Below are 14,583 nucleotides of genomic sequence, written 5' to 3'. Positions count from 1 at the left end.
TTTATAGTGTAATAACATTAAGTATTCAGAATCCAAAAATGAACTGAATTCATCCCTCCAAAGGGTTTCAAGCACCCAAGTTCAGATTACAGTTGTTTTATACAACTGCGATTACTTCTTTCATTGATCACAGAATAATGTATGTGGAAGGAACTTTATCAATGAACTAATCAATGCATACTTGTTCTCTTCCTCTCTCGTTCACAAAAACCAAATACACCACAGACAGTTTCAAAAGGGATTTTTCAGAAGAATTTTTGGTTCCTTTCAGTGAACCATTCTTAAAAGAACCGTGTTTTTTTCTTAGTGTGAAAGACAGCTTAAAAATCTAAAGAACCTTTTGTGCAATGTAAAAGTTCCAAAAAGTTCCAAGGTTCTTTCATGGTACTATAAATGCCAATAAACCATTATTTTTTAGACTGCATGATGCTAGTGAGTCACAAACATATACTATTAAACCAGTGTGGTCTGTTATACAAACAAATTTGAGTCTTATGAGCTGGAATCATTCAATTGAATGAACTCCGTCCGAGCGATTACTGAATCAACATCTCTGAAATAATGAAAGTAAGCATTATCATCACCTCTTGAAAGCAAGTATTATGTGCTGAGAAAACAGAATTTTGCTTTTTGAACTTTTCATCTGTAAGTGATTAAAGTTGATTAATAAAAACTGATCAGATGCGACTTTTTTTGGTCTATAAAAGAAATATCATCCTTGTTTTTTTGACCTCAGCAAATCATATCGTCCTTGTCATCCCTTGTTTGCTGATTTGTGCAATATTACATATTACATCAACATTATTGCTTCCTCTATCATGGTTAATGATTCGTCTTCTCGGAGTCTCATTATCAGTCGTATTTCAACTGCTTCTATCATACAAACTCATGATGCATCAGTATTTTTATAGCCATTGGGTCGATTTGAAGCAATTAACTCAAGCTTTGTCTGTCGCCCGTTTTATCCTTTATCATGGTGTTTATGGCAGACTGCCATTTAAGGACCTGCAAGAAAGAAAAGAAATGGTAGGAGGAGGTTGTTAAAGTTGGGAATAAATTGATAATAACTGGAGTAAAGTCAGAGAAGGAGAGAAGATGCTAGGTGAGGGGAAACTGCTTTGCCCTTTTTGGCCGTATTATCTTTATGGTGACACATGTTATCCTGCAGTGGTGTCTATCAGCAATATTTATATAGATTACCAAGTACTATAGGGCCTATTAGAACCCTGCTGTGTCATTTGTGCTTTCCTCAATAATAAAAGATCATTAATGATTAAATATGATAACTTCTTGGAATTGACCCATCTTATTTGTTTTTGGCCATTCAAAATGCTTTCAAAATGGATATTCTTTTCATATAGTATACTTAATCTTTAATTTATGTAGAATTAAAAAAAACAATCACGTTTTATTTCAATCAATTTACTTTTAATCTACTTGAAACAATAGCAAACAAACATGCATGCCCTCAAAATTTGATAAATTGCCAATTTGTTGACTAATACCTAAAGAGACTTGGAGAATAAAACAAGTGCAGGGCCTCCCTCAGAGTAAAGCCTTTAAGGACAATTAGTAATGAGATTTTGATCTCAGCCATTTTGGTTGCTGCTTGTTCACTTGTACTCCTTGGGAACCTCGATTGACATCATGAAAGAATTAAGATAAATGGAGAGCTTGTTATTTCTTAAAACCTTTAAAAACCTGTTGAATCTGCATTGTACAATTACAATATTAGCGTAAACCAGAATCTCTTAATACATCTCAAACTATGGATACTTATCGTAACCAGTATATATAGAAATATATCCAAAAACATTTTTATTTTAAATGCGAGTTAAGTGTTCTGTTACTTTTTTTCCCCATCCATGAACCTCAAATATATTATTAAAATGTTGTCGGTTTTTTTTTAAATCTGAACCATCAGTATTTGAGAAAATGAAACGTTAAAAAGACAGGTGAGCAAGTAATCTTAATGTCAAATGATCCAAGACATTGTGTTACAAGAAGAAACTAGGACTATGTCCTTAAACCTTTGATCTTTTAGTTTAATGGCAATTTCACAACTTGCACAAGTTAAATGCCTACATAATGCTATTAAGGGGCAGTTATCTGAATTGCATTCCGGCACACACTGGTACCGACTGGTACAATGAAGTGCCAGTGATATTTCCCTGATCAAATTTTAATGAAGCATATTTCAGTATATTCAAATTGCTTGCAAATTTTCTATAAAATGTAATACCTACACGCTTAATTAAAATGTATTAAATTTATTGTCGTTCATTTAACGAAGAACTTTAGCAATAGTGTCCTAAATCAAGATGAAGTTAAAGGAGTATTCACTTTAAAAAAAAAAAAAAAACACTTTTGCTGATAATTTACTCACCCCCATGTCATCCAAGATGTCCATGTATTCTTTCTTCAGTCGAAAAGAAATTAAGGTTTTTGATGAAAACATTCCAAGATTTTTCTCCATATAATGCACTTCAGTGGGAACCAAACGGTTCAAAGTCCAAAAGACAGTTTCAGTGCAAACTGTTCAAAGGGATTTAAATGATTCCAGACGATGAATAAGGGTCTTATCAAGCGAAACGATCCCTCATTAAAAAAAAGTTTACGTTTTATAAGCTCAAATGGTCGCCTTGCTCTGTTCTGTGATGCGCATTCGTGACTCTCCTGTTCGAACTTGTTCATTAAAATGAATGAATCTTTTTTCGTGTCATTTGGTTCATTTAACGAACGAAATGAAGGAATTGACTCTGGAAAATATTTGTTTGAAATATTTGAACAGGAGAGTCACGAACACACATCACAGAACAGAGCAAGGCGACCATTTGAGCTTATAAAACTTAAACTTTTTTTTTTTTTTTTAATGAGCGATCCTTTCGCTTGATAAGACCCTTATTCATCATCTGGAATCATTTAAAGCCCTTTGAACAGTTTGCAGTTTGCACTGAATGTGTCTTTTGGACCTTGAACCGTTCGGTTACCAGTAAAGTGCATTAGGCTATGGAGAAAAATCCTGGAATGTTTTCATCAAAAACCTTAATTTCTTTTCAACTGAAGAAAGAATGACATGGACATCTTGGATGACATGGGGGAGAGTAAATTATCAGCAAAAGTTTTTTTTTAAAGAACTACTCCTTTAAGTGCCTTGTTCAAGGGATCAATGATGATCATGGCTTGCTCTTTGCGTAGTAGATCAAATACCTCCTGATTTCAAACCATGTTATTGATGATAGCAAATATGTAAATATTTAATATGAAGCTCCATTTAGTTGTTTAGTTGTTTAAAGTTTAGTTGTTGAAAAAAAAAAAAAAATCTCAGTTCCACCATGAAATAATGTATTTGTTAAGTAATGAAAGGGGTTAAATGAAAGGGAAATTAATAAAACACTGTTTTTTATTATTTTGTTCATTTTTGTGAGTGTGTATAATATTAGGCTACAAATTTAAGGCAGTTAAATATGAATCTACATCTGACACTATTGTTGTGTGGGACTGTGCCCTAGTATTTGGAATATTTTGTCCTGTTGTTTAAACATTGTTTGATGTCTATCTTTTCTCAGCCATCGTCTTGTGCTCATTTTAACACGTGTATGGCATAGCAGCATTGCCACATTGAAGCAATACTGCCATCTGGTGATATGAAAACAGTTAAGTGGATATTACAGATCCACTGCATTCATTTCACCACATAATGTGTAGGTTTGTAATTTAGTGCTTTTCATGATGATTCCTGGAACGTAACATTATGCAACTGAACTATTCTTAAACTATTCTACTCTTACAGAATAGTTTTTACTAACAACATCCTTTTTAACTGATCCATTTCAATTCACTATTTCCTGGTGTCGGTACACCAGTCCCCGGGCTTCCTTCCTTCCAGAAATCTTTTTCTCACGGCCCGCGCTTAAAAGGTGCGGTCTGTCTTCCCATCGTGAGAACTTTCACACGCGTTTGTCTGGCAGCCGTCCGCAACCCACTCTCGCGATGACAGGATCTCTCTCTCATCCGCTCCCATAATAAGCGACCTGAAAATCTCGCGTGACTTCAGAACTTTCCCACGCCTGTGCCACCCCCCACCTTCTTGCTTTATTTCTCACAGTGCCCCTCCCCCTCGTCTAAAAGCAGTCTGTTGCAATGTGGTGTGGAGCGGGGGAAATCTCGCGATTGTTGGCGTTATTAGAGAGAGTTGGTGAAGATGGCGCCTGTTGTGACAGGGTAAGCAGCGAAATTATTAACGGACGGGGCATGGAAAAGTAACAGCTGAAATAAGTTTTACCCGTCTAGTCAAGATAACTTGGTTTGGTTTATTTATCTACAACCCTGGTCGTGTGTTTCTGTGCTGGTTCCCCGTTTCAGCGTACTTTTGTCTGATTTTTGAGGTTTTCAACGATGGTCTCTTTTATTCAGTTAGCCGCTTAGCTTTAAGTTAGCTGATATATTTTCGGCAGTTTTCCGTAAACATTGAATGTTACGGAGAGCTAATATTTAACTGTAAACACAGTAATGTTGTATTGACTACATGTTTTGGAACTTTAACATAGTTTAAGTTTAAAAATACATGTAGCACTATACAAATTTAGCAACTTGTGAGTTGGTGTACGAGAGAGAGAGAGAGAGAGAGAGAGAGAGAGAGAGAGAGAGAGAGAGAGAGAGAGAGAGAGAGAGAGAGAGGTAGCAGATGTTAGCCAGTCTAGTAAGTCCATAACATAGATTTGGAGCTTTCAAGGGGATTAACATTTTTTGTCTTTGTTTCATGTCAGACTTTTCAGTTAAACTAAGAGTGTATTTGTATTATCCCGTCACTGCTATCTAAAATGCTAGTGTTTCTTTTAAGTTTTTATTTTTATTTTGTCTGACTCTCAAAACATACTAAGTGGGCATCTTTTGCACGTTTAAGCTCGTTTATCTTGGCAAATATGCTGTCTTGGTAGGCAGATCAGTCACCAGACTTTGGCAGCATTGTTTGATAGAGAAACGTTAAATAGTAAGTGATGTTTGAATTGTCTCTTAACTGTGTTGTATTTTGTTTTGTAGGAAGTTTGGGGAGCTCCCTCAGCCAAAGCGTTTAACAAGGTAAATGCACCGTGAAGTCCATGTGTTAAGTGTATCAAATGCATTTGGAAACTACAACTTAAATTAACTTTTCTATTGTGTGATTTTGCAGAGAGGCGATGCGTAACTACTTGAAGGAGAGAGGAGATCAGACAGTGCTCATACTGCATGCAAAAGTCGCACAGAAGTCCTACGGCAATGAAAAAAGGTGAGTGATAAGTTGCAGCTGCAAAAACATATATATGAATATGATTAACTCATGCATTTTAGACTGTAAAGTCTACAGTATTAAACATGAAGTTTAATACACATTTCTGGTTTTATTGTGAGTGATAAATACATGCCCATTATTCATGTTGACTAAATTAAGTTTCAGGTCCAGTTAAAGGTGCAGTAAGCAATTTCTGGTAAACCCTGTTGATATTTAAAATCACCAAAACAAACACGCCCATCAGTATAGGGGTGTGATCCTTTGGGTAGATCACATCCCTATCTCAATGCCTCCGTCTCCACATTCACGTACACGCTATGCAACACAGGCAATTATGTTGGAATCTACTGTGCCTGGCTGCTGCCCGAGGGTATGGTGTCATCAATTAAATTAAGTAAAAGCAATTTGATAATACAGGTTGAGTCTCTAATTGTTATTTGTCTCCTCTACTCTTTCGATGACAAAGTCATACTGTCCATCCCAAAAAACATACTCCGTTTTTACGAACAGCTCTCAACACGATTGTTCAAGTACCTTGAATATTACAAATGTGACAAGATTAAGAGGTTATGGCTATCACTAAAAGGGAAACCAAAAGAAAAAAACATATTAGGAATATGTTGTCTTACTTTTCAGGCACACTTTGGGAGAGCGCTGCTTGAAACGAGCGCTGGAGGAGGTTTAGATGATACAGACTTTTAATAATAATAATGAAAATGAACAAACAAGTGAAGGTTCTGCTAATGTCTGTCTTGTGCACTGAGCTCGCTCTCCTCCCCATCACGAGTGTATATGTCCCTTACTGCTAATTGGCTACAAGCGTCTTTTGGTGCTTGTTCCCATCCAATTTTCAACAGTCACTTACTGCACCATTAATGCATAATGTCTGCACATTAAATGTAAAGTAAGGTAGGTAGTAAGGTAGGCTTTAATCAGTTCAAACTCTCTTGGATTTGGTTAGATTCTTCTGTCCTCCACCATGTGTGTACCTTATGGGTTGTGGCTGGAAGAAAAAGAAGGAACAGATGGAGAGAGAGGGCTGCTCGGAGCAAGAGTCTCAGCCTTGTGCTTTCATCGGCATTGGAAACAGTGAACAAGAAATGCAGCAGCTCAACTTGGAGGGCAAGGTGCTTTATGGATTTTATTATTGCAATGCATACACTGTAACTGCTCTTTAAAATAAATGCATCCTGTCATCATTATCCTCTGTGCTTTTCTTCTGCAGAATTTTTGCACAGCAAAAACTTTGTACATTTCGGACTCGGACAAACGTAAGCACTTCATGTTGTCAGTGAAAATGTTTTACGGGAATAGCGCAGATATCGGTGTCTTCCTCAGCAAACGAATCAAGGTCATCTCCAAACCTTCCAAAAAGAAGCAGTCATTGAAGAATGCAGACCGTGAGTCAACTGAATTTCTCATTTATGTCACTAAATGAGATTTGACCATAATTTTTGCTCAGTTCATTTTTTCATTTCTCCTAGTATGCATAGCTTCTGGGACGAAGGTGGCTCTTTTCAACCGCTTGCGGTCTCAGACTGTCAGTACGCGGTACCTTCACGTGGAAGGGGGAAACTTTCATGCTAGTTCACAACAGTGGGGAGCCTTCTACATTCACCTATGTGAGTCATTTACCACAAGTGTCTATTAAACACAATAATATTGATATTGAGCCTTAGTTGCAAAATTCATTATGTCTAATGAAAGAATGTGTGGAACATGCAGTTTTTCTTGTTTGTTAATTATGATTTGGTAATAATGTGTAATTTTTAATTTCAGTGGATGATGATGAGTCAGAGGGAGAAGAGTTTACAGTCAGAGACGGTTACATCCATTATGGTCAGACGGTGAAGCTGGTGTGCTCTGTGACAGGCATGGCTCTACCCCGATTGGTGAGCTATTATCCACTTTATTGTTCATGATCATTCATGATTAAAAGGGCTGGGCTAAGAAAGTGTGTCCTATTCAATCATGGAATTATGTATTGTTGTGTCACTGAATTTACGTCATACAGTATAATGTCTTTGCAAATATGTGTAATGCTATGTACATTGCAAGTATTTTTTAGAAGGTGAAATGTTGCGTGTTTGTGTGTAGGTTATTCGTAAAGTGGACAAGCAGACAGCACTAATGGATGCCGACGATCCTGTGTCCCAACTACATAAATGTGCCTTCTACCTTAAAGATACAGAGAGGATGTACCTCTGCCTGTCACAGGAGAGGATAATTCAGTTCCAGGTCAGTCCATTGTTACAGAAACTTTATTAGGTTCATACAGTTTTTAAATATTTAACTCAATCTTTTTAGATTTGCTTGATTTAAAAAAAAAACTTCTTTTTTTTTTAAGAATGTTTGGATGTGAAATAATGCACTATAATTGAAAACATTACATCTGTTTTAGAATTGCAATGCAAATAAAACTTCCTCTTCTCAAATTAGTCTAAACAATTAAAATATGTTTTTTCTTTAACTATTCTCAGGCCACACCCTGTCCCAAAGAAACAAACAAAGAAATGATCAACGATGGGGCGTCATGGACAATCATCAGCACAGACAAAGCAGAGTACACTTTCTATGAGGGCATGGGCCCTGTACCCTCACCTGTCACACCTGTTCCTGTTGTTGAGAGTTTACAGGTAATTTCAAGTCACAATCAAGGCTTTAAAGGTGCTGTGAACAATTCCAGATGTTTTTATAATATCTACACATAACGTTAATGGCTTCATTACATTTGTTTTATGTTAAAAGAGCATGGCAAATCTGTCATGTTATCTAGTAACCTTGAACCCTGAATTTTCTAGCTGAATGGAGGAGGAGATGTTGCCATGCTGGAACTGACAGGACAGAACTTCACGCCTAACCTCAGAGTCTGGTTCGGAGATGTGGAGGCAGACACTATGTACAGGTAAATCCAACACACCAATCACATTGCTGTACAGTTCAGCAAATAACAAAATATTTCCCGTTAAATCAGGACTGCCATAATTGAGTTTGATTCATGCTGTCCTTGAGGTGTAATAGGAGGATTAGTATTATAATAGTACTTGTATTCACGATGAATGAAAAAGAACTCCGAGTATGTCAGGGCCTTAGGAACTTTTCTAGTATAATAATCTGTTTATTGTCCTTCTTAAACCCATTATAATTGTTTCAGCAAAATATATTATCGTTTGACCTCTAATTCAGAACTATTGATCCACATACATAAATGAATTTCAATACATGTGTACTAGGGGTGGCACGGTTCACGAAACCGACGGTTCGGTTTGTATCACGGTTTTAGTGTCACGGTTTTCGGTTCTGTACGGTTCTTGTTATTTTTTTCTTTTAATCTTTAACACTTCAGAAATGTACTTCAGCATGTGATATATAGCTTAATTATCCACACTTTAGGATACAGTATAAAAAAAATTATATTCATGCAATCATGCACAAACTGAATTTGACTCTTTGACTTTAAGCACATTTTGGGACTATCTCAGAGGAAAGCTAGGTGAGATTTTGACACAGCAAGAGAGAAGAAATTGACATGCTTTTCGTTTATTTGGCAAAAAAAAGGAGAATGTGTATCACTATGTCTACAAGAACTTGTGCATTTTTATCACACAAATCTTATTTACACAAAGAAATTAACTTGCATTTATGAACTGACAACTTTTGTAGCTCTTACAAAAATTCTATCTTTTAAAAGAAAAAAAAGAGGAACTACACTGTCTTTTATGAATAAGTCAATATACATGAAACCTCATTGCCTATAATTAGGCTATAGAAATAGCAAAGGTCATAAACATAAAGTGACATGCGTCGAACTGTGAGACGCACACACGCTCCGAACCGAGACAAGCGAACCGAACGGTTCGGGTGTTTTTTCATGTACCGTGCCACCCCTAATGTGTACATACAGGGCTCTAGAGTGTGACCAAAATTTTTCCTAGGTCAAACTGATGCACCTAACGTCCTTGCATCCGATGCCTCTCCACGAACGAAGCGTTTGTTCTCCTTTGACCAAACTTACACTCATGGTTGGATCATATCGTGGTCTAAACCAATCAGAGACAGAGATGGGATGGGTCTTTGCCTCTGATTGGCTTTGCCTCTGATTGGCAGATATTCCTGTAGGCCTACACTGCTCGTGCTCCACGCTGTGTGATTGAAAATGTGACCGGAGCACCAGAGAATCAGGCCTCGTTTAAACTGTCAGTGAAACGTGACCAAATTCTGATTTTTTTTTTTGCTCAGATGTGATAGATGTGTTCTATGACCGTGTAAACGGGAAAAAACAACGCTTGCATTTGGATATTTCGAGATTGGTTTCATATGAACGAGGCGTTCATATGTGGAAATAAATCAGATCTAAATCAGATATGTCCCAATATGATTGTCATGTAAACAAAACAGAAGTGTAAACACATGAATCGGATATGGGTCACAATTTAAAGAACATGTAAACGGACGGTCAAAAAAGTTGGATATAGGCAACAAATTAGAGTTGGGCATCAAGACATCCAGTATAAACGAGGCCACGGCAATCAGCATCAGCAAAATAAACGCAAGAAAACAGGCGACGAAACAATAATGGACAACATTGGAGCCAACACTAGCAATTTCTATTTTAAAATGTTTTATTTTGCTTAATGTTTTAGTTTTGGCAGCTCAGTGAAACACTGAAGTATTACCCACCTCGGTAGACATCCCCACACAATAAAGTTGGCTGGCTCTGATAATAACAGATGCACATGGGCAGCATTAGAAAGCAGGAGGAAAGTGCCGCAATTGAGTTTTTTTTTCATGACAGTGTTGTGAAAATATACACCGCTCAGCTCTAGGGGGAGCTCGATGAGAAAACATGCAACAACAAAAGTGAAAATCAGCAAAGAAATTACTAGAGTTGTCAAGTTCCCATTTAAGAATATTCGTCAGTAATTTATACGTACTCACAAGACAATCATGTACCGTTTCCTGCAGGTGTGGCGAAAGCGTGCTCTGCGTGGTTCCTGACATCTCTGCGTTCCGCGAAGGGTGGCGCTGGGTTCGGCAGCCGGTGCAGGTTCCTGTGACTTTGGTCCGTAATGACGGCATCATCTACTCCACGGCTTTGACATTTACCTACACGCCGGAGCCGGGACCGCGTCCTCACTGCAGCGCTGCGGGAGCCATTCTGCGGGCCAACAGCAACTCCTCCACCTCCCCATCTTCATCCTCCAGCCTACTGCTGCAGTCAGCTGTCGACAGCCAGGCAGGATACGCAGCAGGCAGCGTGTCGTCATCTTCCTCTTCTTCAGCTATGTCCGTCTCCTAACCTGGGAATCTTGGTGCGCGTTTGCGTGTGCGAGTAAGTGAACCTTTGTGAGAGATGGCGATTCATCAGTTTGTAGACTTCCTGCGTAGATTCATGGGATACTGATCACAAAAACGGATAATGGTGCCACAGAGAGAGAAGCAAAGGAGAGAAAAGACTTCACTCAAAGACTGGACAAAACAAATGAAGGCATCTCTTTTCTTTTCTCTCTCTTTGTTGCGGTTCTCGTTAAATCTGTTTCCTCATGTCAGAGGAAGTGGCAACAGAAGTGATGTGTGCCGTGGATCAAGATGCCACAGGATCAATGCATTGCCTTACATGAAAACAAAAAAACAATCAGTCAAAAAAAAAAAACAACACAAACAAACAAAAAAACACCTCTTCAACTCAAAGCCTTTTCTAAGTAAGTGCAGGATGGAAATGGCTTTGCGAGATGTTGTTTTCTACTAAAGGGCTTAATGCACTGTTTCGCCAGGCTTGGAAGAAGAGTTATCATAGTAATATAGTTTTTACGGACCAAGGAATATTATTATTATTATTATTATTATTATTATTTTTATTGATATATAATTTTATAAGCTTTAGCTAAGGTACATTTTTCACCTTTTTAAGTTTTATAACATATAGTAAACTTTTGTTACCAAATAGTTTTGTATATTTCTTATGAGCATTTGGGCTCAGAAGGAAGAGGTTTGTGTGTTTTGAAAGCCTGAACTTATAGCTGCCTTTACCCGTCTTGGCAAATGCCTTAAGTCTTCTGGAGTTTCACCAGATCCTTGTCTCTTTTGTAATGTTTTGCTCATGTATAGTAGTCTTTTTTTTTTTTTTCTTCCCCCATTCTTTTTTTTTTTCACTAAACAGGTGTAATATTGTTGCCATTATTTGGGAGAAGGTGACTCTTCTGCTTTGTTAAACTTTTCTCATATGATGTCTTTAACACAAAAGCTTTAACTGACTTTGCTGGTAGGCCTTATGTGCCGTATTCTACTCAACAGATACACATAGCCATTGATCTGGCCCTTTTCATTGGCTATATAGATGTTCAAACTCCCAGCATAAAAATATCCCACACCAAATGGATTACCTTTAGTTGAACATAAGCGCACAAAATCCTTTTGTTGCTCTGTTTGGGGGGTCAGCGATTTCTAATTAATTGGTTTATTCAAATCCTGTGGTAGGGAAGGACTGTACCGGTCACGTTTGCATATCATTCATGCTTTCAGTGTCATAGTATCATACTAAAATCATTGTGTAGGAAAATTGCTGCTTTGTTGTCATGTGGTTGAACCATATAGAGAAGGGATTGTGGGGATTCTGTAAGTACAGTTACAAGTAGCCCTGTCTGTTTTTGTCAAGGAATGAATGAAAGTTTGGACTCTTTGTGCTTCTAGAAAGGCGTGTGCAAAATTACTTCTTTTCAGAACAAGCCAATTAGTGGTTTACCTGACTGACTAGTTAGGGCCCGAGCACAGATGGTGCGAGGACCCTCTTGGAATTGCTCCGTTTATTGACTAATTGGTCTTGTAAAGCCTTGTAATTTGGTTGTTTTCTCGTTCACCTTACTCTGATCAGACGTTTTTCTTAGGAGTTTACATAAGGTGCACTTGTGTTTGAAAACAGCTGAATGGAGCACAATCGGAACAATTTTTAATTTATGTAGGTAACCACTTTATTAAATGTGACATTTAGTTAAAAACAACACTCATACTGGGATGCTCAAATGGATTTTTTTTTTTTAAACGTGAATGGTGGTTGTACAAAAAATTTAGATGAACTAGTCATCCTCACTAATTGACTAGTTTGTCTTTGCTTGTAGTCAACTAGCATATCGGTGTGAATCTGAATGGAAATAACCGCGAAAAGCACTTATCGCATTCCTGCGTGAAGATGTTTGGCTTGTAGGGTACGGACAACAGAATCTTATCCTACCGTTCATATGTTTTGATTTATGAAACCGCAGAAGTGACACGGCCTTAATGTACATAAAAAATGACCCCTATTAAATTGACAATGTTTAGTACCAAATGTTCTCTTCTGTAATAGCTGTATCAAAAGTAAACTAAAAATGAGGCCTTAAACCACTACTGCTTATTTACTGGATCTGGTGGTAAGATATTACACTACAAATTATGCTCTCTTTTTTTAAAAAGGGCATGATTTTTTTTATACCCTTTTCAATGTCACAGGAAAAAGTCGATCTCAAATCTGCTTTCTGTGGATCTTTTGTTTCTTCTTGTTGTCCTGTTTAAATATCCCACCCCCATCCAAGTCTATGTGCATCATTTGAACAGAGAAGAAGAGACACCCGTGAAATAGTTTGCTCTGGAATTTGCTTTCAATCGGTATGGATTGCATTTTGTTACTGTTTGGGATTTGTATAGGAACAGAAGTGGTTCCTCAATGGTTTTGGTTTTTAATTTATCAGTTTCTTCCATGGCTAATATTAATATATGAGTTTGTCTAAAAATTATATTGATCATTTTATATAATTTTTTTATTGTATAATGGTATGAAATTATAATAATGGTTATGTTCAAATTTCAAAATTTCTTCCATGATTGAGGGAAAATTACTGTCTTTTGTATGTCACTTTTAAAATCTCTTTTTTTAAACGGTCAGGCCTTGAGAAATAAAAGCCAAAACCCAGTAGTTCTTGCAAAGCCATTAACTTGTATCTATTGTGAGCTATTTCATTCAATTCCTCAATCAGGGAAGAATGTTAAACCATATCATCACGTGGAAGTGCCGAAATGGAAACTGCCAAATCTAAAGGTCAAATTGTGAAAGAAACACAACCTTTCCATGTATGTCTTCAGTGTTATTTTTTTTGTCTTGTATCCCGCTGTCTTCCAGAGTGTTCGAATCAGAGGATCTGAATGGTTAATTTCAAGACTAACCATGTTGACTTTCATTTTCATTATCACGTAAGTTAGTTGCCTGTCACATGTGCCACTGTGCTTACATTGAGCAGAAACTAGTGTTTTAGATCACTGTTATCTTTGTTGGTTTTGTCTGTAGAAAAAAAGGACGAGAATTTGTTTTCTCAACCGTTTAATGGATTGTTTTACATTTTGGAAGTTACCAGCATTTGCCAACTGGCTACCAGCCATTCTGGTTTTGAGTGCATGCTCTAGCAGATTTGAACTGTATTGGTGCTGTCTAACTCCTAAAGGGCCAGTGTATCTATTGCTGTTGGAATGGATCACTAAACACTGTAATAGATTCAAAAAGCGTCAAGTTGTTCATTTATTTTTGTCTTTACTGCTTTAAATTGAGTGTATGATGCAAAACCATCATGGAGGTGTGGTATGAAGATTTGAGGGATGTATGTACTTGAGGGATGGTTTAACCAAAAACAAAAAAACTTGACCGTTTTCTCACACTCGTGCCATTGTAAACACTGCACAGTTTATAGTGCCCTAATCAAACAAAACTGATGAAACTCATCAGCTTGGCTTGTTATAAAGATTCCAAGGTGGATTTTAACACCAATCTGCTCACAAACTTCCCTAAGCATTTCCATTTTAAAGTGCGTTCAACTTCAAGTGGACAAGGGAAGTTTATTTTTACCGACGGAGTGTATGCATCTGGAGTGTACACTACAGGCAGATACATAGACAACACTGTAAAACTACACTTAATTTACCCACATACATGATTCAATCAATGGAGGGAAAAGTCTACAGCTGTAAGTTAAGTTAGGTCATTTCAGCAGTTTAGAAGAGTTTTACTGAGATAAAACTCTACAGCTCCATAGCAGATTCAAGTGATCAAGGACTTTGGGTCTCCCATTGCAGGGATTCTGCCTGTATGCAATACAAGTAATGACTTACCTCCGAGTGATCAAAATGGAGGGAAGTTAGCAAGGGAAGGGCATAAAAAAGCGTACTTAAATGCAGCCCAAGACCTTTGATGTTTTTTTTTTTTCTTTTTTTTTTTTTAAATAAGGGATATCCAAAATGTGGGGTACTTTTGAAAAACCAGGGTCCTACAATTGCTTTTTTGTGGGGGG

The 14,583-nt window shown here is 37.3% G+C and overlaps 1 protein-coding gene across 2 annotated transcripts; it reads left to right on the top strand.

Moving 5' to 3' along the window:
* The first annotated feature begins 4,126 nt into the window (after positions 1–4,126).
* Positions 4,127–13,820, top strand: rbpja (recombination signal binding protein for immunoglobulin kappa J region a). 2 transcript variants are annotated; one of them, XM_039674736.2, is made up of 11 exons: positions 4,127–4,224; positions 5,044–5,082; positions 5,174–5,269; positions 6,234–6,399; positions 6,498–6,672; positions 6,757–6,894; positions 7,052–7,164; positions 7,370–7,510; positions 7,753–7,908; positions 8,074–8,177; positions 10,238–13,820. In XM_039674736.2, the coding sequence occupies exons 1-11, from the start codon at positions 4,205–4,207 to the stop codon at positions 10,569–10,571; spliced, it is 1,482 nt and encodes a 493-aa protein (XP_039530670.1). In that variant the 5' UTR covers positions 4,127–4,204; the 3' UTR covers positions 10,572–13,820. The 2 variants fall into 2 exon arrangements, with proteins under 2 accessions (XP_039530670.1, XP_088988567.1); XM_089132441.1 differs by lacking the exon at positions 4,127–4,224 and adding an exon at positions 4,266–4,388.
* The last annotated feature ends 763 nt before the right edge of the window (positions 13,821–14,583 follow it).

This window comes from Pimephales promelas, chromosome 6, assembly GCF_988280905.1.
Source record: "Pimephales promelas chromosome 6, fPimPro1.hap1.1, whole genome shotgun sequence".
Classification (NCBI taxonomy): Eukaryota; Metazoa; Chordata; class Actinopteri; order Cypriniformes; family Leuciscidae; genus Pimephales; species Pimephales promelas.
This window is presented reverse-complemented; position numbering and strand designations above follow the sequence as displayed.